Here is a 25,257-nt window from a genome sequence, read left to right as displayed (position 1 = left end):
TCTAGGCTCCAGGGCTGCAGACAGGCGAGCTAAACCACCAAGCCACGCAGCCTACTCCGTGATACAATGGATTAATTGTGTACATAGTCAGTACATCTGCCAATCTTTAATGGTGTTTGGTTAAAATACCATAGACCTATTAGCCATGCAGTTAATAACTGTTAATTAACTGTATAGTTAATTAACAGTTATTAGCCATGCAGTTAATAACTGTTAATTAACTGTATAGTTAATTAACAGTTATTAACTGCATGGCTAATAGGTCTATGGTATTTTAAAGGTTGACTTGCAACAAAATTCACATTACAGTTATTTGATATCATAAAATTCACCTTGTCTTACTCTGTTGTGTTGTAGGTGCAAAATATATGGGAATGTGATTACAAGCTCTTAAAAACTAAATAACGAACAGTTACTCGCAGTCACACGAGACCGCCGTAGTTTGGATTCGCTTTCCAAAATGGCTCAAATGGGACGTAGTTGTTACAGGATGGTTTCTGTTTACACTTTCATGCAACCTCATTCGTCGAAATATTGTCACAAATATACTTCACGCATTCAATAAAGCCATGTCTATTGTTCTTACGCGTCTGTTTTGTCGTCCTTGTAATGCTGTCACTTATAGCACTGATATCTTATAACTTACCGTAAAAAATCGTTACACTTTTTAACCTTAGCTCGAAGGAGTAAATATCATTGTCTGATAATCATGACGAGCCTGTTGGTTACCTGTGATAATCGAAAAGTGCTGCAAAAATTATTTGCAAAGTATTGGGTCACGTGATCAGATTACGACTTGCCGATTAGACCAAGCCGAAACAAAACTGTATAAAGTAGCAAGCATCTATATTTGATACGGGGTCTTCGGTAAAACCCGAAGTGTTTGTCATAAACTAGTGCTACGATAGGTTTTATATTGAGCTTTTTATTGGCCTTTCAATTCACGTGATGTTCTCACGTGACAAGACAATAACCAAACTGTAATGATTACGTCAGAGAAATAAACAGATTCCAATCTACGGCGGCTTTTCGTTTTTGAGCTTTTAAGAGCTTGTAATCACATTCCACGTATTTGGCACCTACAACACAACAGAGCAAGACATGGTAAATCTTTTGATACCAAATAACTGTAATGTGAATTTTGTTGCAAGTCAACCTTCAACCAATCACCATTAAAGTTTTTTTTCTAGTAAATTAGTTCAAGTGCGAAGCATAGTTATTTTACATAGACCTATTAACTGTATAGTTAATTAACCAATGATCCCGTAACTGTTAACTAACTGTATAGTTAATTAATTAACTGTAGACTCCACAGTTAATATGCAGACTCTACAGTTCTATAGTTAATTAATTAACGCTAGAAAATTTTTTTAACTAAAACAAATTTTACTAGAAGAAAAATATGTGCCCAAGCTTCCCCCAAATGCTATATACACATGTATTATACCATAAATATATACATACTAGCTGTGCTTCCCGGCGTTGCCCGGGTAATAAAAATCAGCTTATAAACAATGATATGTGATGAGATTTGCTTACCACTTGCTGGCAGGCAACTCTCCAGCAAGTGGCAGGCCATTGCCAAGCGGCCTGGCACATTGCCAATGGAAAATTCCACTAACTTAGTTAGTAAGCTTCAAATGCCGGTAGGCAATGACATTGCATCAGCATTGTTGCTCAGCTAGGCTATTCTAATAATAGCTATAGCTGGAATGCAGACAGACATACGACATACAGACATAAAACATACTTTGAGAAATATATATGTATATAGATATTTATAGTATATATTTATTTATATGCTAAAAATACATGTATATATAACATAAACTTAATTAATGTTATGGCATACATACAAAAATAAACAAACACCGTCATTTAAAAGTTGGATGGAAAATAAATGTTGATTTTCTGTGCAAAAGCTTTTTTATTACCTGTGCAACGCCGGGCATTCAACTAGTACATATATATACACACATATGTGATAGACATACACATGCACGCGTGTCTACGTACATGTAAGAACAACTGTAGTTCCGGGGATCATTGGTGCAATAACGCCTGCCCTTTCAAATGTGGCTTGCCCAATTACCGGCAACGATAAACACCATCAAGCTGCAGAAAGGCACACTATTGGGACTGCCTAAGACTTTAAGCTAATGCTCAAACTTCTAGGTTTCTGGTAGGACACCCAATCCTAAGTAGACACTACCATCCTTTGGGTTAGCCGGGCCATGCAAACAATTTGTATATATATATACTAGCTGTGCTACCCGGCATTGCCCGAGTAATAAAAATGTCTGGACAGAAAATTGATTTGTATTTAACATATAACTACATTTACTATTCTAACTTTCAAACTACATATCATGAGAGAAGTGTTTTGTGTAGTTTAAATAAATTAAGAGAAAAATGAAAACAACTAAAGGTTTTAAAACTTTGTCAAACAATTGTAACTTTCAAGCTGTGAGCCTGGCACATTGCCAATGGAGAATTGCAGTAAGCTGCTAGGCTTCTAATGACGGTACTCTATGACACTGCGTCAGCATTGTTGTCCAGCTGCAGTTATTCTAATAATAGCTATAGCCGGAATGCAGACAGACATACGACATACATACGGACATACTTTGAGAAATATATATATATATATAGATGATGTATGCGTTATTTGCTTTTCTATTGTAGCTGCGGCATATAGGTAATGATGAGATACACATAGTTTGGAGTGAGCATTATCGCCCCTACAGGAGGGGGATAATTCCTACGGAATTTGGCGATGTCATACTTATCATATATCCACTCAAGTGTGGACTCTTTCGCATTCAAATAGATAAAAAAGCTGAGGTTTGTATTTAGGTTTATTACATGTGTCTATATATTCTCTTCTGCCTTCACCTATCGCTATCATTGCTAAACATTGCGCATAAGTGTAGCCAGCAGGTTCCCCTCCCTCTGACTCATAATGCAAGAGCATTTCAGTTGCTTGAGCTAGTAGTTTTATCCTTACATGGCAGCAACACAAACCAAACACTTGTCTGACTTACAGTTAACCTTTTGCGTGTTCAACTGTTGTTCAATCCTGCCACTTACGGTACATGATCGCCTGAGCTAGGTGTCTACTAGGTGTCTACTTGTTTGTACAGTGACACGAGGCTTGAGTTTAGATAACTGAAAATGCCTTACTACATGTGCCTGTTATGTATTGTAGGTACCTTACTTTGGTCCCCTCTTCGATGGTGCTATTGTCAGTGAAAGAGTTCTACCTGTTCTAGTCAGATATACAGCGATTAATGCAAGCCGTGTTCACAGACTCACCATTCCTCACTTTAAACCTTTGTATCCTTTGATGGCTCTAGTCTAGCGCCTGTTCATTTGACTATCAACTGGTGGCAATACAGTTGTATCCCTTGATAGTTCTAATGTATTGTAAAATATTGGCTGTTTATTTTACTGTTGCCAGAGGCAGTGCACTCAGCCATCTTGGAACAATAATGAAATGTATTCTATTCTTGAACTTCTACAAATGTTTCTTATATATAATTTGAAATATTGGAACTACGAAATACTACACCTGGTTTGCAAGTCATAAGAATATCAATTATAGAATTGTCATCTCTAAGCTTTTGGCTTAATCTCCACATTACCTTTCCCTTAAGTCATTCCCACAGCTTCCAAGTGCGAATAGAGGGCTTGGACAAGGTTGTGCAAGACTGCAGGCAAGATACTACATTTGAGACTTACGCTGCAGGTGTCTTCGCTCCGTCTCTCACTGACCCTGGTAATTACTTACTCTAAATTCACTTCAGTTGTAAATGGTGCAAGAAGCTGGGCTGAGTCATACCTATGATGAGTGTATGCTAGCTGGTAATCACTCAGATTTTACTGAAAACAGGATTCATTCAGAACAATTCTTGATTATTAACTCATCAGAAAATGTGCCAAATAATCAGTTGGAATTTAATTTAGTCATGTAAAATTTTCAGATGATTATTTTGTTATGATGACCAATTGACAAACACTCCAACACCCAGCGAATGTAGTCATATTTAATCTCAAGCGACAGTCCCATTTTCAAACAAGTTTTGCTGTAGTGTTTTTGATCATGAAAATTTGTTACAAAGTGCCGCAAAGCTCTCTAAATTATGTTGTTACTAACAACTGTTGTAATTCAAACCTTTCAGTTCAAGGGAATACTTCGGTTACAATATATCCCATAGCTCTGTTTTCCTGGTGTTAACAGATTATTTCATTTTCACCTGAACAAGGCTCAATAGAATATTTAAGCAAATACGAGAGAGTTTAAGGCATTATCAACTTGTAACAGCATTATCAACTTGTAACAGCATTATCAACTTGTAACAGCATTATCAACTTGTAACAGCATTATCAACTTGTAACAGCATTATCAACTTGTAACAGCATTATCAACTTGTAACAGCATTATCAACTTGTAACAGCATTATCAACTTGTAACAGCATTATCAACTTGTAACAGCATTATCAACTTGTAACAGCATTATCAACTTGTAACAGCATTATCAACTTGTAACAGCATTATCAACTTGTAACAGCATTATCAACTTGTAACAGCATTATCAACTTGTAACAGCATTATCAACTTGTAACAGCATTATCAACTTGTAACAGCATTATCAACTTGTAACAGCATTATCAACTTGTAACAACATTATCAACTTGTAACAGCATTATCAACTTGTAATGTCATCATTCTTTCACGGAGTTATCACTCTATGGCAACTGCACCGTGTCGCCTGATACATTCGTATAAAGTTAAACTTCCTTGACCTGCAAATTGGACCAAAGTTTTTACTTTGAGCCGTGTGGTTGTATAATAAATAGAATGAAGCAAATAGTGACATCTGTGAAGCATATCATTTATATCAAGTGATTGATTACATTGCAAAACGGTTGCCATCGAATTTTGTTCACGCCCTATAAAAGTTAATAAACCTCACCTTTGACATTGTAGAGTTTATAGTGCCTCATGGGTATGAGGCGGAAACGGAACAATCACAGGATACTGACCCTGGTGAGTCGGTGAAGAACAAAGGTAAGATAACCTTATTATTCAGGGTCATTACGCGTTGACTGATATTTCCAGAATATGAACATTAATTGGACCTTGTTCTTATTGCCTTTGTATCAATGCTGCACTACATCTATCTAATAGAGTTATTCACCTGCAGTTCATTTGCTTATTCTCTTTTGTTAAGTTGGAATACTAGCTTTTTTTATCCAAACCAGTGTTTTCAAAGATTTGTTGTCTAGCAAAGAAATTGGAATCACTAAAATAAGCTATTTGCACTATATAATAAGCTTTGAATATATTTCATTTCACGACAACATCTCGGAGCATGCTGGTTTCTTAGACACGCCAGATGTTAACTTTCTTTTAAAAAGGCGAACTTTGACTTCCTGCTTTCTTTTGTTATAGCGAGCTTTAGCCTTACCGTAGGACACACTACATTCTATTAGTTTGCCATGTTTAAGTTAGTAACCGTGGCAACAGAAAGATGTGAGTAAAAGCATTGCGGCAGGCATGGCCAGCTACCCGCATGATTTGCTTGCCCCGAGAATGTGACACGCTAGAATGCTCTGTGCTGTAGCTGACATTGCATAAACATGGATTGACAATGTAGCAGACCCTTGCCACTGTCTCACCCTTTCTCCATTAGTGCAGCATTAGCCATCAAGTCTCCTTTCTCCACTAGTGCAGCATTAGCCATCAAGTCTCCTTTCTCCACTAGTGCAGCATTAGCCATCAAGTCTCCTTTCTCCAATAGTGCAGCATTAGCCATCAAGTCTCCTTTCTCCACTAGTGCAGCATTAGCTATCAAGTCTCCTTTCTCCACTAGTGCAGCATTAGCCATCAAGTCTCCTTTCTCCACTAGTGCAGGATTAGCCATCAAGTCTCCTTTCTCCACTAGTGCAGCATTAGCTATCAAGTCTCCTTTCTCCACTAGTGCAGCATTAGCCATCAAGTCTCCTTTCTCCACTAGTGCAGCATTAGATATCAAGTCTCCTTTCTCCACTAGTGCAGCATTAGCTATCAAGTCTCCTTTCTCTACTAGTGCAGCATTAGCTATCAAGTCTCCTTTCTCCACTAGTGCAGCATTAGCCATCAAGTCTCCTTTCTCCACTAGTGCAGCATTAGCTATCAAGTCTCCTTTCTCCACTAGTGCAGCATTAGCTATCAAGTCTCCTTTCTCCACTAGTGCAGCATTAGCTATCAAGTCTCCTTTCTCCACTAGTGCAGCATTAGCCATCAAGTCTCCTTTCTCCACTAGTGCAGCATTAGCCATCAAGTCTCCTTTCTCCACTAGTGCAGCATTAGCCATCAAGTCTCCTTTCTCCACTAGTGCAGCATTAGCTATCAAGTCTCCTTTCTCCACTAGTGCAGCATTAGCTATCAAGTCTCCTTTCTCCACTAGTGCAGCATTAGCCATCAAGTCTCCTTTCTCCACTAGTGCAGCATTAGCTATCAAGTCTCCTTTCTCCACTAGTGCAGCATTAGCTATCAAGTCTCCTTTCTCCACTAGTGCAGCATTAGCTATCAAGTCTCCTTTCTCCACTAGTGCAGCATTAGCCATCAAGTCTCCTTTCTCCACTAGTGCAGCATTAGCCATCAAGTCTCCTTTCTCCACTAGTGCAGCATTAGCCATCAAGTCTCCTTTCTCCACTAGTGCAGCATTAGCTATCAAGTCTCCTTTCTCCACTAGTGCAGCATTAGCCATCAAGTCTCCTTTCTCCACTAGTGCAGCATTAGATATCAAGTCTCCTTTCTCCACTAGTGCAGCATTAGCTATCAAGTCTCCTTTCTCTACTAGTGCAGCATTAGCTATCAAGTCTCCTTTCTCCACTAGTGCAGCATTAGCCATCAAGTCTCCTTTCTCCACTAGTGCAGCATTAGCTATCAAGTCTCCTTTCTCCACTAGTGCAGCATTAGCTATCAAGTCTCCTTTCTCCACTAGTGCAGCATTAGCTATCAAGTCTCCTTTCTCCACTAGTGCAGCATTAGCCATCAAGTCTCCTTTCTCCACTAGTGCAGCATTAGCTATCAAGTCTCCTTTCTCCACTAGTGCAGCATTAGCTATCAAGTCTCCTTTCTCCACTAGTGCAGCATTAGCCATCAAGTCTCCTTTCTCCACTAGTGCAGCATTAGCCATCAAGTCTCCTTTCTCCACTAGTGCAGCATTAGCCATCAAGTCTCCTTTCTCCACTAGTGCAGCATTAGCTATCAAGTCTCCTTTCTCCACTAGTGCAGCATTAGCCATCAAGTCTCCTTTCTCCACTAGTGCAGCATTAGCCATCAAGTCTCCTTTCTCCACTAGTGCAGCATTAGCCATCAAGTCTCCTTTCTCCACTAGTGCAGCATTAGCTATCAAGTCTCCTTTCTCCACTAGTGCAGCATTAGCTATCAAGTCTCCTTTCTCCACTAGTGCAGCATTAGCCATCAAGTCTCCTTTCTCCACTAGTGCAGCATTAGCCATCAAGTCTCCTTTCTCCACTAGTGCAGCATTAGCCATCAAGTCTCCTTTCTCCACTAGTGCAGCATTAGCCATCAAGTCTCCTTTCTCCACTAGTGCAGCATTAGCCATCAAGTCTCCTTTCTCCACTAGTGCAGCATTAGCCATCAAGTCTCCTTTCTCCACTAGTGCAGCATTAGCCATCAAGTCTCCTTTCTCCACTAGTGCAGCATTAGCCATCAAGTCTCCTTTCTCCACTAGTGCAGCATTAGCTATCAAGTCTCCTTTCTCCACTAGTGCAGCATTAGCTATCAAGTCTCCTTTCTCCACTAGTGCAGCATTAGCCATCAAGTCTCCTTTCTCCACTAGTGCAGCATTAGCCATCAAGTCTCCTTTCTCCACTAGTGCAGCATTAGCCATCAAGTCTCCTTTCTCCACTAGTGCAGCATTAGCCATCAAGTCTCCTTTCTCCACTAGTGCAGCATTAGCTATCAAGTCTCCTTTCTCCACTAGTGCAGCATTAGCCATCAAGTCTCCTTTCTCCACTAGTGCAGCATTAGCCATCAAGTCTCCTTTCTCCACTAGTGCAGCATTAGCTATCAAGTCTCCTTTCTCCACTAGTGCAGCATTAGCTATCAAGTCTCCTTTCTCCACTAGTGCAGCATTAGCCATCAAGTCTCCTTTCTCCACTAGTGCAGCATTAGCCATCAAGTCTCCTTTCTCCACTAGTGCAGCATTAGCCATCAAGTCTCCTTTCTCCACTAGTGCAGCATTAGCTATCAAGTCTCCTTTCTCCACTAGTGCAGCATTAGCCATCAAGTCTCCTTTCTCCACTAGTGCAGCATTAGATATCAAGTCTCCTTTCTCCACTAGTGCAGCATTAGCTATCAAGTCTCCTTTCTCTACTAGTGCAGCATTAGCTATCAAGTCTCCTTTCTCCACTAGTGCAGCATTAGCCATCAAGTCTCCTTTCTCCACTAGTGCAGCATTAGCTATCAAGTCTCCTTTCTCCACTAGTGCAGCATTAGCTATCAAGTCTCCTTTCTCCACTAGTGCAGCATTAGCTATCAAGTCTCCTTTCTCCACTAGTGCAGCATTAGCCATCAAGTCTCCTTTCTCCACTAGTGCAGCATTAGCTATCAAGTCTCCTTTCTCCACTAGTGCAGCATTAGCTATCAAGTCTCCTTTCTCCACTAGTGCAGCATTAGCCATCAAGTCTCCTTTCTCCACTAGTGCAGCATTAGCCATCAAGTCTCCTTTCTCCACTAGTGCAGCATTAGCCATCAAGTCTCCTTTCTCCACTAGTGCAGCATTAGCTATCAAGTCTCCTTTCTCCACTAGTGCAGCATTAGCCATCAAGTCTCCTTTCTCCACTAGTGCAGCATTAGCCATCAAGTCTCCTTTCTCCACTAGTGCAGCATTAGCCATCAAGTCTCCTTTCTCCACTAGTGCAGCATTAGCTATCAAGTCTCCTTTCTCCACTAGTGCAGCATTAGCCATCAAGTCTCCTTTCTCCACTAGTGCAGCATTAGCCATCAAGTCTCCTTTCTCCACTAGTGCAGCATTAGCCATCAAGTCTCCTTTCTCCACTAGTGCAGCATTAGCCATCAAGTCTCCTTTCTCCACTAGTGCAGCATTAGCCATCAAGTCTCCTTTCTCCACTAGTGCAGCATTAGCCATCAAGTCTCCTTTCTCCACTAGTGCAGCATTAGCCATCAAGTCTCCTTTCTCCACTAGTGCAGCATTAGCCATCAAGTCTCCTTTCTCCACTAGTGCAGCATTAGCCATCAAGTCTCCTTTCTCCACTAGTGCAGCATTAGCTATCAAGTCTCCTTTCTCCACTAGTGCAGCATTAGCTATCAAGTCTCCTTTCTCCACTAGTGCAGCATTAGCTATCAAGTCTCCTTTCTCCACTAGTGCAGCATTAGCCATCAAGTCTCCTTTCTCCACTAGTGCAGCATTAGCCATCAAGTCTCCTTTCTCCACTAGTGCAGCATTAGCCATCAAGTCTCCTTTCTCCACTAGTGCAGCATTAGCCATCAAGTCTCCTTTCTCCACTAGTGCAGCATTAGCTATCAAGTCTCCTTTCTCCACTAGTGCAGCATTAGCTATCAAGTCTCCTTTCCAATGTATTTTGTTTTAGAATTTCTTCGAAAGCCTCGACCGTTTTTTGCATAGTATCAGGTATATGAATGAGCTTAGTTGTGGCTGTGTCATTAGTGCAACCTTCTATTTTAGTTGCATCATGCTTCGGTAGCGGTTGCCATTTCTCCTTGTCTAGTCACCAATCAAGCTCTTAAATGTTTCGACTCTCTCGAGAAGCCGATCCTCTCTATCGCTCAAATTATCTTTGTTGTCTTATTCTTTACGATTGTGTAAATTCAAATTCATCTCCAATTATATGTTGATTTGAAATACTATGGTCGATCTCTGGTTCTTACATGTCGCATGCATATATATTGGTTAAGCTGTAGTTGTGGGTCTGGTTGCATAACAGCCACCTGTCAGCCCCTGCTAACCCATGCTAACACATGGCTGGCATCGGTTGCGATCTACTAAATTATTGACTCATAGCATGCCATCTGTTATTGTGTTTTCATACTCGCAATGCTTGTTTGTTGTTCATATTCTTGTCATTGATCAGTTGTAAATAGTATCTATACATTATGATTTATCCTCCCTTGCAGAGGATAAAGAGGATTTATTTGGACCAGCTCGTCTCATTCGTCGAATGTCGGGGCGCAGCAGAAAATCTTCAACTAAACATATTTCAACACCTCCTAGCAGTCCGAAAGCTTGGAAGCAATTATAGCATATCACGCGCACAGCACTCTGCCTGCATTTCATATTGTACTTCTATAAAATGTTATCTTTTTCCTTTAAATTATATCACTGCGTCATTGTTTATACACCACTTGGAGCTGTTGTCCTTTTTACCACCAGTTGCATATGATATTTTTTTGTATTTCTATAATTATTGATATCTAATAAATGTTTAAGTTATGTTCTCAGAATTATTATGCTAAATGATTTATCTGTATTGTTTTATTTGCCTCTACTTATTGTTTGTATATATTTGATAAGGCCAACTGTCAGGTTTAGATACATTGCTATGGTATAATGAGATATAGATTTGTAATAAATTGCTTCAAGTCAGGTTGTTGATCGCTGGAAACATGAATAATATAACTGTGAAATTAGTCAAAAGTGTTATATTTCATTATTGATATGAATACAATCTATGTCTATGCAAGTATCCAAGTGCATTGTATGTGATCATGTTTATGGATATCACCTATAGGTATCCATCTTATGCACTATACAGTATACATGGAGTGAAATACAATAGCACAAGTAGCCATGCCCAGCATAAAATACAATGTGGGCGTGTTGGCAAATTGCCAGGGCCGACTCTGCGTTGAGCACAATGTTTTATCGTCTGAGCACACACTGTGGTTTACACACTTTCATAGCTGGCTCAGTAAATATTTAGAACAAATGATCATAGAAATTTATAACATTACAAATAGAATGGATATTGACGAAATTGTAATTTTGAGGAGCTGATAGGTATGTAGTTATGTTTATTTTCTAAAATTTATGTACATGTACACGCATGCAAAACGCATTGTAATTTGCAGTTGATGTTTGTGTTTGATTAAGTAATACTTTTATCAGTCGCAAAGACTTCAATGTATTTGCTTGTTATTTTAATCTTGATGGTTATTTGGTTGGTAGAAGAAGTCAGTAGTATATGAAGTAACTATTCTGGACCAGAATTTTCCGGGTGGCATTTTTCGTCTAAAGATGGAAAAAATCTAGAATTTTAAAAAGTATTCAAAAGTTCCCATTTTTTGAAAGATGAAAAAATCTAGAATTGTTTTCAAAATCCTTGGGACTTTGAAAAAATGGAGAAATGGAAAAGAGAGTTAGAAAGAGACACGGCTGTCACAAAGTGACACGCAACTGCAGGACCTAAGTGCTGGTCACGCTTGCCATTTGTACCTCCTTTATTATACAAAATTCTTTAAGCCTACATCAATCGATTTGACTAACGTTTAAAGCTTTGTAATAATAAATAGATATGGAACAGAGAGTTAGAAAGCGGGTACCACCTGAGGTGGTGTCTGACATTAGAAACCTCTATGGAAAAGGGAATAAGAGTTGGCTTCGGCAAGATGCCAAGCGAAGCGGTGTAAAAGGATATAGCCAGATGAGCAAGGCTGAGCTCGTGTATCACGCTGGCGATCGATCCAAGGTAATCGGTAAAACCAGCAAGGGTATATCAATATTGGTAGACGGTGTTCATAAAAAGCCAAGCCCGGATGATGCTCTTCGCAATGTGAGAAATTTGTACGGAGAAGCATCAGTGGGTCAAATGAGAGAAGAGATGAAGCGCTTGGGGTTTGGAAATACGAGCAAGCTGAGAAAAGCCGAGCTTAAAGATATTGTGAATGGAAAGCGATTCCTTGCATTAAACGATCTGAGTGCGAAGGATTTAAAATCTTTAGCTAGAGATAGAGATATACCAGTTACACCGCGTACGAAAAAAGTGGACTTAGTGGGTCTGCTGAGAGGTAGAGCTGACAGACCGCGGGTTGAGATAATAAATACTTTTGTGGATGATGTAACCAACAAGTGTACTGTTGATGTATCTAGCTATCAATCAGCTGACATAGATTTTGTGTGGAGAGATGCTAAACCCGTTATTATGGATAGAATTCGACAAACATTTGACACAAAAAAGATTCGTGTGAGTGTAGAGGTTGTATTCGCCCATCTAGAGCGTGGCGCTATAACTACTCGGTTTTGGGGTACTCCTAGGGAAGGGGCGGTACCTATCTTAGCATCAACTAATCTATCCGGTGAGTTGAACAGACAGCTAGCAAACATTATCAGAAAAATAGATGAATTTACAAACAATGGCTCCGGATGGATTTTGGAACGAGTGTCTAGATTCTACTTGGAAATCTATCGTTGGCAACCTCTCAGGGGTGGAACTTACAAACCAACTCCAAAGCTTTTAGCGATTAAAAAGGCAGTTATTAATGTTAATAACGGAGGTGACAAGAGGATGGCTGAGATTAAAAAGATTGCTAGTTTACTAAGCATAGAATTTACTACCGAGACAAAAAAGTCAGAATTGGTTGAAAAAATAAAAGAAATATATCCAGAGGCTTTGGATGACAACAAGTGCTTCTTGTGGGCGATACTCTCATGCCTATACCCATCATCGGATCACGTTGACAGGTTATCAAATTACGTGCCATATCAATACAGCCTGAATACTAAAATGTTAAAGTACCCGGTCACCATAGACCAGATCCAAAAGTTTGCTAACATGAACAAACTCGTGATTAATGTGTTTGAGTGGAAAGACGGCGGAATGGAGATTGTTCACACGGATGATAGGTTGTATACAGATGGTGCAAAAGGTCTCCCAGAGGTGAATTTAATTCTTTATAAAAATCACTACATGTGGATCAAGAGTATGTCAGCGTTAATGAGGAAGCAAACTGATAACACAGGAGGTCGTAGCAACTATACCTGCCTACGATGTCTCCACCACTCAACGTGTGAGAGAACTTTTAAAGATCATGTTGAGGTGTGCCTAAGGCTTCATGATGGAACTTGCACCATTAAGATGCCTGAACCAAGGTCAGTTATGAAATTTAAAAACTTTAAGAACATGGAGAAAGCGCCGTACACGGTCTACGCAGATTTTGAGTCAGTTATAGACAAAGTACATAGCGCGTGTGGGTATGGGTTAAAGTTGGTTAATAGCATGGGTGAGTCATTGAGGTTTGAAATGTACAGAGGCGAGGATTGTATGGAGCAGTTCTTTAAGGTGTTAGACGAGTTGGAAGAATACGTTGATAGTATACCGATTGCTGAGATGATCATCACTCCTGAACAGGAACAAAAATTTTATCACGATGTTGAAGAGGGTACATCGGAGTGCTGGATATGTAAAAAACCGCAGGGTGAGTCTATGGTTAAGGACCACGATCATGTATCGGGGTTGTATAGAGGTCCGGCTCATAACAAATGTAATCTTAATTTACGACAAACTAAAAAGATTAAGGTGATATTTCACAATTTTCGTGGCTATGACTCTCACCTTATCGTCAAAGCTTGGAAAGGTAGACGAATAAAATGCTACATGTGTAAAGAAAAGGCCGACGTCAATGCTGATCTGGTTACTGTGTATAAATGCAATATTGATGAATTGGTTGTACATAAAAAGTGTAAACTTTCTCAGCGTGATAGTCTAGATGAGCCACAGGACCCTAAACGCTGCTTTGCATGCGGTTTGGAGGGGGAATATGAAAATTATGATGTTCTTTGGAGTTTGAGAAATTTGTATGAAGAGGGAGGATATGAAGATTATAATCCTTTAGTGATGCGAAAAATTCCAGACAAAAAGTTGGGAGTGGCTCATAAAATGTGTGCGAATGAAAAGTCATTCTTATGGCAGCAGTTGCACAAGTGTGCAAAGTTTGAGGGGGCAGAGGATATTGATGTTATAGCCAATACCGATGAAAAATACATGTCTATGAGAATAGATAGGTTTGAGTTTATGGACAGCCTCCAGCACCTCAATAGCTCATTGGCTACATTGGTGGAAGGTCTAGATGATCTACTGCACCTGAAACGAGAGTATCCAGAGCATGCCGGGCTACTTTCCAGGAAGGGTGTATATCCGTACGAGTACATGGATTCTCACAAGCGGTTTAAAGAACGACGACTCCCGGATAAAAAGTACTTCAGTTCATCGCTTGACAATTATGCCGGTATAAGTGATGAGGACTATCGGCATGCTCAAAAAGTGTGGAAGGAGCTGGGGTGTGAGACTTTGGGTGATTATCACGATCTCTATCTTAAGACGGATGTCTTGCTTTTGACTGATGTTTTTGAGAGCCATAGATCGACAGCCATGGATGTATATGGTCTCGATCCGTGTCACTACATCTCAGCACCCTCATTGTCATGGGATGCATTGCTTAAAATAACAAAACAAGAACTGGAGCTCATCAGTGATGTAGACATGTACAATTTTGTAGAGAGTGGTATAAGAGGTGGTGTGTCTACATGCGGAGGCTTGCGATACGCCAAGGCCAACAATCCCTATGTGGAGGGGTATGATAAAAAGAAACCAGCTACCTACCTGATGTACTTGGATGAGAATAACCTGTACGGGTGGGCCATGTCGCAAAAGCTACCGACTGGTGGTTTCGAATGGATGAAATCGAAAGGGCTGCCAGACATTAATGATGATGAAGGCTACATGGCGGAGGTAGATCTAGAATATCCAAACAAGCTCCACGACGAACACAATGATTATCCGCTGGCACCCGAATCAATGAAACCTGATCAGTGGTCAGAGTATATGCGCGATGTGGGAGAGCTCGACAAGCTTGGAGAGCCGTGCTATGCAAAAGTTCCTAAGCTGGTGCCAAACCTTCGAGATAAGCACAAGTACGTCGTACATCACAGTATCTTAAAGTATTATTTGAAAAAGGGTCTGCGTTTGACTAAAGTACACCGAGTTCTCAAGTTTAAAGAAAGTGCATGGATGGAGCCGTACATTCGACTAAACACCGATCTTCGAAAGCGAGCTAAGACTGATTTTGAGAAAGATTTTTTCAAGCTAATGAACAATGCGGTATTCGGGAAATCGATGGAGAATGTTCGCAAACGGATAGATGTAGAGTTGACTACTAAAATGAATCGCAAACAAAAGCTCATAAATAAGCCGCGATTCAAGTGTAAGAAAGAGTTTAATGACAACTTGACGGCCATTCTCATGAGCAAATCTACAGTGGCCCTAAACAAACCTATTTACGTCGGTCAGGCCATTTTAGATCTGTCCAAACTGCTCATGTACGAATTCTTTTACGATGACATACGACGGCGATACCCCGATGCTAGAATGATGTATACTGACACGGACAGCTTAGTGTTATTAATTAGGACGGAAGATTTTTATAAGGAAATGCCGCTCGAAAAGTATGATACAAGCAACTACCCTAAAGATCATCCGTGCTACAGCGAGAAGAACAAGAAAGTGATAGGTCTGCCCAAGGATGAAGGTGGTGGCAAACCGATAGCGGAGTTTGTGGCTTTGCGAGCCAAGTCATACTGCGTAGAGGGTGAGGGTTGGGGGCTGACAAAATGCAAAGGAGTGAAAAAGTGTATAACCAAAAACCTAAAGTTTGATACCTACAAACAATGCCTGGATAGTGGAGATCCGGCTCCGAATGCCACCATGACGACACTTCAGTCCAAACTACATGAGATAAAAAATTGGACATTCAGCAAAAAGACTCTGTCGGCTTTTGACGACAAACGCTATTACCTAGATTCAATAATTAGCTTGGCACACGGACATTATAGAATAAATGACATTAACAATGCCGCACTTCTTGAATAGGAAAGCAAAAGAAAGTTTAGATGAGTTGAGTCAAAGATGGATCAATGCGATGGAGTTGTTTGATCTCGTCAGACCCCCTGTGTATGATGAATATAAAGAGTCTACTGAGAGATATACACTTCGAGGTAGACCCATACCTAGGTATGAGAATATGCGTGTCAAGGTATCCGAACTCAAAAAGCTGGCCAAGGCGCAAGGTATACCCGGGTACAAAACGATGAAAAAGGCGGCTCTACAAGCCGCATTGTCATAATTTTATACGGTCGTATAAAATTACATCATGGAATAAGCTATACCCGCGATGACTATAGTGCCGCCGATTAACAATTTATTTCCTTCGTGAACGTTGCCCTCGGGCGGTGACAATTCTGTAGATGGCTATACAGAAGGGGCAGGTTTTGGTGAAAATAATTCTGTAGGAAATATAGATGGCTTTACAGAAGGAGTTGATTTTAGTGTCGGTGCTGGAGGCTGCTTTAGTGGCGCAGGTTTGGGTTTCGGTGGCTGTTGTAGTGGCACAGGTTTTGGTGCAGGTTGCGCAGGTTTTGGCTGTCGCGCGGGTTTGGGTTTTGGTGAAGGCTTTAGTGGTGTGGGTTTTGGTTTCGGTGGTGGAGGTTTTATTCCTACGCTATCAAACACTTGGGCTATTTTAATTTTATCGTTAAATCCTTTTACGCTTTGTCCTAAAGCGTTCAAGTTCAAGTCTGACGGTATCATGTACAGACCTTTGGCTATAACATAATTTGTTTGCTCGTGAGTTTTAGCGAGGGCGTCCTCAAAGTTTGATATAGAATCTTGGAGAGATTGCTTTTTCATGATCAAGTCATTGACCAGAATTAAAAATTCTTGTTGAGACTCGAGGGAGGAACCCGCTTGTCTAGCTTGCACCTGAGCTCCCAGTAAACAGTAGACGTAAGCTCTAATACTATCATTAAGTCTAACTATTCCGGGGGATGTGAATGACTTACTATGATCGGGCACTACCCTTTTGTAGTCAAATGGGTCTTGAGTTACCGAAACCATTTTAGTACCCACACTCGAATTCCACTCCGGAAACTGGTAATAAGTACCCCAACCATTGGCACCACTCCGATGCACATCCATATCCGTCTTATCTTTACTGCTTGATGGATATTTTGGATACGGTTTGTGATGCCTGCCTAGATCAGCCATCTGTTTTTCTAAAGAACCTACTTTACTACCACCGTCTTGTATGATAAATCCGAGACCTCTGGCTGGTTGATCAATCTCAGGAATATCTTTAGCGGTTACTCTAAACTCATTGAGCAATTTGCAGTACTCGGTTTTGTTGTAAGGATTGTTGTACGGATCAAAATCTCGATCTCCGGGATTTCTAATCTCCATTTGCGCCAACATCTTTTTAGTTTGATACATAACGTGAAAGTTTAAAATAGCTTTTGTAAGAGGTAGACCTCGTGTCAGCTGATCTTTACTCACACCGCACAAAGCAGTCGTGCAGTATAAGGCAAACTTATACTGCTGAAAATAATATAACATGGGGTCATCATACCATTGATTGACATCATCAAAGCTTTTAACCACTACCGGTGCTGGTGAGATATCGACAAACTTTTTGACAAAGCTATACGATATTTTGTTATGTTCGTCTATCGCTACGACAACAGTTAAGTTGTAAAAATCTATGGGATAACCGCTAGATAGTTGTCCAGTCATTTATTAATAAATGACCTCTTTGACAATAAACAAAACCGGTCGCATTGAGCTCGATCGATCCGTGAAGGCAACCGGTATTAGCCTTAAGACAATTACGTTATATTTATCTTTTTACAATTTGACCGAGGTGACCAGTTACACGTACAACGGTAGAACGACTACTATTCAGCCGGGGTATTACACGTACGAGCAGCTCCTTTCCAAATTACCAGGCTCATTTAAAGTTCATCAAAACACTTTAAAGGTTAGTACTGACGCGACGATTACGGGTGGACTAGCCAAACTGATAGAGAATGAATATTTATATCTGACCCCATTGTGTTTGTATTTATACATCGATGGAATAGACACGTCTAAAAATTTATGGAACGGTAAACGATCAAAGCTCCTTTCAATTATTCCCATAGGCAGAACTGATGTGGGAGAAATAATACAACACCATCCTACTAATAATTACAAATCCATGCTCATTGGCGAGCTCAACAGCTTAAACGTGTCAATCTCGGATGAACGAGGTAATGCCTATCTTGGCAAGTTTGTTGCTGAGATTGAGTTGTCGTATAATAAATGTATGGCAGATCAAAATTAAAATCCGTGACTGTGCATCAAGTCAGGCTAAAGCGGATAAGTGTTTCTGATAAAAAAGCCTTGTTTCAGCTAGTTATTCCTCGAGGTGGAAATATCAAAGATATTATTCTCTACTGGCCATACTCATCCGTTGTGAGGTTAGATGTACAATTTTTTAATGACAAATCCGAAATTGTTACATATTCCGGGGTGTTAACTAATAAACTACACGCGATCAATCTTCAGCTAGACGGAATTGTGACCTGTGTTGTATCCAGTACTGATATAAAAGAGCTTATAGTATTTTATGAGATATAATAAATGGCTAGTATCGCGATTATGGTAGTGGGAGCCGTCGTAAACTCTTTAGCGTTCGCCGGTGGAAATTATCTTTTTTCAAAGATTGATAAAAATGGAGCTCAGGAAGAAGCCAAGAGACATAATGCGGCGTTAGAAAAGCTAAACGCTGAACAAGCGGATTACAACATCAAACGAGCCAAAAACCAAGATTGGCTAAACGAGCAAAATGCTCGAAAGCAGGAGGCTACCGATGAAATATACTCGGTAAATTCGGCCTTTGATACTTATGAAAAGCTCTACGGTGAAAAGCCTACACTACCTCACCCTGATTTAAAAGCGCCTTCTTTAGATTACACCCCTAGCTCTGAACAAAAAAAATATGAGCGAGTTTTTGTAGGTGCTGCCACGGCTGCGGGTGTAGGAGGTTTTGCGCTAATCCAATAAGGTAAAAATCTTTGTAACAATCTTCGCAATCTTCGCAATCTTTGTAACAATCTTTGCAATCTTCGCAAACCTCAACAATTTTCGTAAAAATCTTTGCAATCTTTGTAACAATCTTCGCAAACCTCAACAATTTTTGTAAAAATCTTTGCAATCTTTGTAACAATCTTCACAATCTTTGCAATCTTTGTAACAATCTTCACAATCTTCGCAAACCTCAACAATTTTTGTAAAAATCTTTGTAACAATCTTTGCAATCTTCGCAAACCTCAACAATCTTTGCAATCTTTGTAACAATCTTTGCAATCTTCGCAAACTTCAACAATTTTTGTAAAAATCTTTGTAACAATCTTCGCAAACCTCAACAATTTTTGTAAAAATCTTTGCAATCTTTGCAATCTTCGCAATCTTTGTAACAATCTTTGCAATCTTCGCAAACCTCAACAATTTTTGTAAAAATCTTTGTAACAATCTTTGTAACAATCTTCGCAATCTTTGTAATCTTCGCAAACCTCAACAATTTTTGTAAAAATCTTTGTAACAATCTTCGCAAACCTCAACAATTTTTGTAAAAATCTTTGCAATCTTTGCAATCTTCGCAATCTTCGCAATCTTTGTAACAATCTTTGCAATCTTCGCAAACCTCAACAATTTTTGTAAAAATCTTTGTAACAATCTTTGTAACAATCTTCGCAATCTTTGTAATCTTCGCAAACCTCAACAATTTTTGTAAAAATCTTTGTAACAATCTTTGTAACAATCTTCGCAAACCTCAACAATTTTGGTAAAAATCTTTGCAATCTTCGCAATCTTCGCAATCTTTGCAATCTTTGTAACAATCTTTGCAATCTTTGTAACAATCTTCGCAATCTTTGTAATCTTCGCAATCTTTGCAATCTTCGCAAACCTCAACAATCTTTGCAATCTTTGTAACAATCTTTGTAACAATCTTTTATGGCGTCATAAAAGATTTATCTGTGCTTATTTATTTCATACGCTAACAAAGTTAATGCCGCGGCGATGATTATCCACAAGTTGCTTTCGAGATAATCTACAGCATTTTCCATCATGTGCCAAAATGCTTGTACTGCGCCGGAAGTGTTTAGATATCTGTCATGAAAGTACGCGGCCAAGTCTTCCAGATTTTTCTTGATAATTTTGCCAATGCCGCTTTCGATAATATCCTTCGGATCGGTAGATTTAGGAATAAGATCTTTTACCGCATCAGATCCCAACGCATTCGCTACCGCTTCGAATATGGCCGTTAAAATTCCTCCAGCGGCTAACCCACCACCAATGCCTAAAATTAGGTTGCGCTGCTTTCACATCTTTGCTGTATTATCCGAAAGGTCTCCTTTTAGATCACTGATTAAACCGTTTTGCGCATCCAACTCTTCTTTTAGTTGTTGCAACTTTGCGAGTTCATTAGGAGATTTGTCCTCTTTAGCATCGAGTTGTTGTATCTGCTCTGTCAGGTTCGCAGCTTTTGACACAGCCACTGATATTTGTCCTTCTATAGTTTGAAATCTCTGATCAATAGCTACTAACTCTCGTTCCGGTAACCTTCCCGCTATATCACTCATTTCAAATTCTTCGCGATAATTAAACTCTGATGTTTTTCTGTTACTTTTGAGCCGATCTATGAAATTTTTTGCTCGGTCTTTCACCGTGTCTCCCTGTTTAGATAGCCATGACTTGAAGTCAGTCAAATTGCTTTGATCCGCATCCACTTCTTCATCCACCGGAGCGATGGTTCTAGCATTGGCTTTTTCTACTCTTTTCGTGTATTCGTCTTTGTTCAAGCCAAAAAGTCCTTGATATTCCGCGGTTGGGATCTTTGGATTCTTGACAAAAAGCTCAGGGTTACGCACATAAGTCAACATTTGCGAGCCTTTGCTCGTTTTTACCGTGAGGCCACCGTCATCCATCGGAACAAACTTGGAATGATCTATACCAGAGTATATATCCAGCTTGGATAGTTTTACACCGATTGTATTTTGCGTGTGCGTGTCTACACCCGGCGTGTTAACGGGAGGATTAGGTACACTATCTATAGAAGAGGCGAGATAGCTATCAATTTCTTCTCGCGTAAGAAACCTTTTACTAACAAAGTCATCATAAGTACCTCCGCGCCGCGAGTATTCATCATAAATATTTATAGCCGCATTTATTCCATCAACATCTCGGGGTTTTACGACTTCAACAATAGCCGAAAACAATCGTTTATCTACAACCCTACCTTTCCCCTTTTTTAAAATTATTTCATCAATGCTGGGCAAGTCAGCTTGAGCGAGCCAATTATTCGCCTTGGATATCGCATCATTTTGTTCATGAATGCGCGGCTCGGTAAATGATGATGCGGGCTCGATAAATGATGTTTCTCCCGGGATTTCATCGACATTGAGGTTAAAGTCTTTACCTTCCAATTCCATATTTATTTATTATAATAAATGTATACAGGAGAATTAAACCATAACCTGTCCGCGAGAGACAGGCAGGGTCTAAAAGAGCACAAGATGCGAGCGCGAGTCGTGCACAATCCATCTACAGCGAGTCCTAGCGATGAGCTAGTAATTAAAATGCCCCAGCTAACGCCCAATACAGTTCTTTACCCCAAATTGCTTAATCTAACCTACAATTTCAAACTAGCCAGCGATGGAACTGAAGCGGACATTCCCGATCACCTTACATCGGCGATCGTAGAAAAGTTTAAGATGACCATAAATGGTCAAACTATATCCGACATATCCAACTACGCTCATCTAGCGATATATAGAGAGTTTTGGCATTCGAAGCAAAAGTATACTTACGATCTTACGCATAGAGGTATTCAGTCTACAGCGACTAAAAAGAAACGACATTCAATAAACGGCGCGGCTGAAGACATTCTCACAAAGATTCACGGTGAGAGATATTCTTTTCACCTAGGATCATTTTTGACTTACGCCGCCTTTACTCCGCAGGCGATCCAAAACAATGTAGAGTTTCATATCAAATTCGCCGCGGGTAAGTATACGCTGACCAACCTCTGCTTAGAATATGACTACATTTTAGAACCCAGTTTGGCTGAAGGTATTAAACAAAAATATTCTAATCATAGTCACATTATCAACGATTACAAATCTCACACGACCAAGGATATACAAAAAGAAGAGTCCGAGTTTGAAATAAACATAAACGCGAGCTATGAAAGTCTTCGAGCGATCGTGGTGTTTTTCAAGAAGGATAACTCTGTTGACACTACATTTTGGAATCCGATGCTAAAAGATGTCGGACTAAATATAGACGGCGCAACAAACCAGCAATTTACATCAAATTACTTAGCTCCCTACTCGTATGAGAACGCGGTCAAGTACTTTGGTGATGGAGGAGAAGCGTTCATCAACCAAGAAAAATTTTACACGGACAAGTTTTGTTTAATTATAGATATGAGGACTTTGAATGATGAAAGATCAAGTGGGACGGGTCGACAGATCAAAGACTATGTCAAGCTTAAGCTATCAAAAGATGTAACGCAAGACGATGGCAAAGCGTTTGTATTTCTAGTGACTGACAAGCGTGTATCTTTTGTAAATAACCAACTGAGTAATATCGAACAATAAATGGACAATTTACTTCCAAAGCATCCGCACAACGCAATCATTTGCGGACGAACAAACTCGGGTAAGACTTATCACGCGCTAAATGTAATTGAAAGGTATTACCTTCATGCTTTTGATCACATTTTTATCATCTGTCCCACATTCCATGACAACAAGACTTACAATCGTCCTTGGCTGAATAGGTGCACAGTTTTGTGCAACGGTAACTTGGTTGACAACCTAGAAAGCCTAATCAAGCGACACTCCAAAGGCGGCCAACTGTCGGGTAAAAAGTCGCTCATCATCATTGACGACTGCAGCGCGGAAAAGGACCTCAACAAACACCGCACATCACTCAGCAAGATCGCTTTTAGCGGGCGCCATGCCAACCTAACCACTTGGTTCATAACGCAGCGCTACGTTTCGGCTCCCAAAGATTTTAGAGAAAATATTCATTGGGTCTTGATAACCAAAAACACTTGTAAAAAGTCTTTTGAGACTCTTACCAGCGAGAATGACATTATCCCGTCAGAGCGCCACACTGAAATAAAGGCTGGACTAGTAAATACTTTTATGCTGTTTGTCAACACTGACCTTGGACAGTATTTGATCCTTAGCAAATGATTGAACAAATATTCTACGCGACGGGTTCACTCTGCTTTTCTCTTGGGAGCTTTGTAATCATCAAGTGCTACCTGACATGGAAACGGTTGTATAATAAAATGGAACCGACAATTTCACTACCGGAGCAGGCTGAAGAGACATCAGTACATGATGCCAACTATCGAAAAAGGCTGGTAAAGGCACGCGTCAAGACGGAAGAAGACCTTGCCAAAATGTCAGAGAAGGAAGTTAAAAAGTTATATCTCAAACACGAGCAGAGCATCATTGACAACGTTGCCGGTAACGTATCCAAGGTGTTCGCCAAACTCTGGACAAAATCTGTGTCTAGAGTCGTGTCTGTAGATGAGGTGGAACTGGAAGCTGAACTAAACAAAGACGTCTTTGTCGAGGCATTCCTCAAAGAATATTTCCCGCCATTCTACTACGACTACGGAATGTATTTGGCCCCTTTCTCAGTACTGCTCACTACTGCCAACCACATCGACTACAAGTGGGTAGGAAATTCTCTAGAAATAAATGACAACGGTCAAGAAGAACCCCAAGAGGATGACGCCGATGCAGACTCCTCTAGAACCTCTGAGCGACATTAACGATGAGCTCTCCGCGACCCAGGAAACTGAACATCCCGAAGAAACTGAACATCCCAAAGAAACTGAACACGCATGGACAACCGTCGGTCTCGGTATAGCTCTACTGTTGATAGGTTGGCAATGGTACACAAAGCCACTAGCACTAACGCCTACACCAGCTCCCACACCAAAGCCTACACCAACGCCCACTGAGCCAAAGCCTACACCAACTCCCGCCGTAAAAGCGAGAATATTCTAGTATAATAAATGGCGCAGATAAACAACACTCTCAAGGATATTGGTAACGCGCTGTACCAAGGTGCTTTGTTAGCTACAGGTTTAGTAGTCACTAGAAAAGCGGTCAAGGAACTGGGTTTCAAGGATAGACCCGTCGAAATGAAAGTCAAAAGTCTCGCGATGCTGTCCGCAGAAATTGCAACGGCTAGCTTTGTTCTAAAGAAACTACAAGACGCCGGACTGCCCGCAAATATATTTAAATAAAAATTTTATACTCTCGAGTATAAAATTTACGAGGTTTACTGTTCAGCTTCTTTTGCGCGAGGCATACGCTGAAGCAGCTGCTGAGTTAGCTCTTCTTTAGCCTCCGCTCTTATTTTGTCAACGTCAAAAGACTCGAGCTCGCGGCGTACGGCATTGTATTCATTCACAATGTCCTCAAACTCCGCGTCATTAATAAAGTTATCATCCAGCACGCGCGAGATCTTTTTGTTTAGCACGGATATGCCAGTGCTCAGAATGGCGCGCTTCTTGGCGTGCTTGACCTTTTTCTTGGTGCAGTGCTTCGCTATGGGTGTCAGTACCGCAGCCATCAGACCTGACGCAACACCTAGACCCGTTAGTACCACACCAATGGGCAGCCCTACTATAGTAAGGGATGTTGCGATACCAGCTGTCGATTCCACGGCGGCCAGTGACGATAGAGTTATTTGAGCATTCTGTAGACCACTTACCGCCTTGCTGTATTTCTTGTAATAACCATTCCGATTGTCTCTCAGAACCTGCAGCTCATTGCGAATGTCGCGCACTCTGTTGTACCACTCAAAACCTCCATCCGGAGGCGCTGTCGGCAGTTTCGGATATATTTTTTCCGTCATTTATTGTATATCTAATCCTTCCGTATCGGGTGGTACAACTTGCAGCTGCTCCGCAGTAAACGTTCGGTCATCAATGCCTTGGAGCGTGTACACGGATGGTTGATTCTCAGCTGAACGAATCTCATCTATGGTGTATACGTCTACTGACCAAATGGCATCAGTGGCTCTGTACCGCGTGTCATTGTGCTCTTCTCCGGGTTTGTACAAATACCGCACCAATGAGTCTATCGGCAAGTCTTCAGTGACCTCGTCATACTCGGGTTGTGTTACACTGTCAAGTTTTATAGCATCCACCGGTTTCATATTTATCATACTAGTTTCTTCATCATTTATCGCAGCCACTACACCCGGCAACCTCTTTACCCACTCTCGGTTGGTCTTGTCAGTTTTAATTTCCTCAGCGTACTGGTGAGCGAACAATCTTTCTGACAACGTTCTATTAAA

At 40.6% G+C, this 25,257-nt stretch overlaps 1 protein-coding gene across 7 annotated transcripts in view; it reads left to right on the top strand.

Annotated features, from left to right (window-relative positions):
* LOC137399552 (ral GTPase-activating protein subunit alpha-1-like) overlaps positions 1 to 11,041 on the top strand; it is a 67,566-nt gene extending 56,525 nt beyond the window's left edge. For 5 of the 7 annotated variants that reach the window (XM_068085720.1, XM_068085718.1, XM_068085719.1 and 2 more), the window contains 5 exons: positions 2,686 to 2,844; positions 3,209 to 3,336; positions 3,669 to 3,778; positions 4,991 to 5,071; positions 10,175 to 11,041. In XM_068085720.1, coding sequence (XP_067941821.1) covers positions 2,686 to 2,844; positions 3,209 to 3,336; positions 3,669 to 3,778; positions 4,991 to 5,071; positions 10,175 to 10,299 — 603 coding nt within the window. In that variant the 3' untranslated portion in view covers positions 10,300 to 11,041. Of the gene's footprint in view, positions 1 to 2,685; positions 2,845 to 3,208; positions 3,337 to 3,668; positions 3,779 to 4,990; positions 5,072 to 5,455; positions 5,537 to 9,630; positions 9,672 to 10,174 lie in introns of all 7 variants that reach the window. The other 2 variants (XM_068085721.1, XM_068085722.1) reach the window with 2 other exon arrangements.
* The last annotated feature ends 14,216 nt before the right edge of the window (positions 11,042 to 25,257 follow it).

The sequence above is a fragment of the Watersipora subatra genome, chromosome 7 (genome assembly GCF_963576615.1).
Source record: "Watersipora subatra chromosome 7, tzWatSuba1.1, whole genome shotgun sequence".
In the NCBI taxonomy this organism is placed as follows: Eukaryota; Metazoa; Bryozoa; class Gymnolaemata; order Cheilostomatida; family Watersiporidae; genus Watersipora; species Watersipora subatra.
This window is presented reverse-complemented; position numbering and strand designations above follow the sequence as displayed.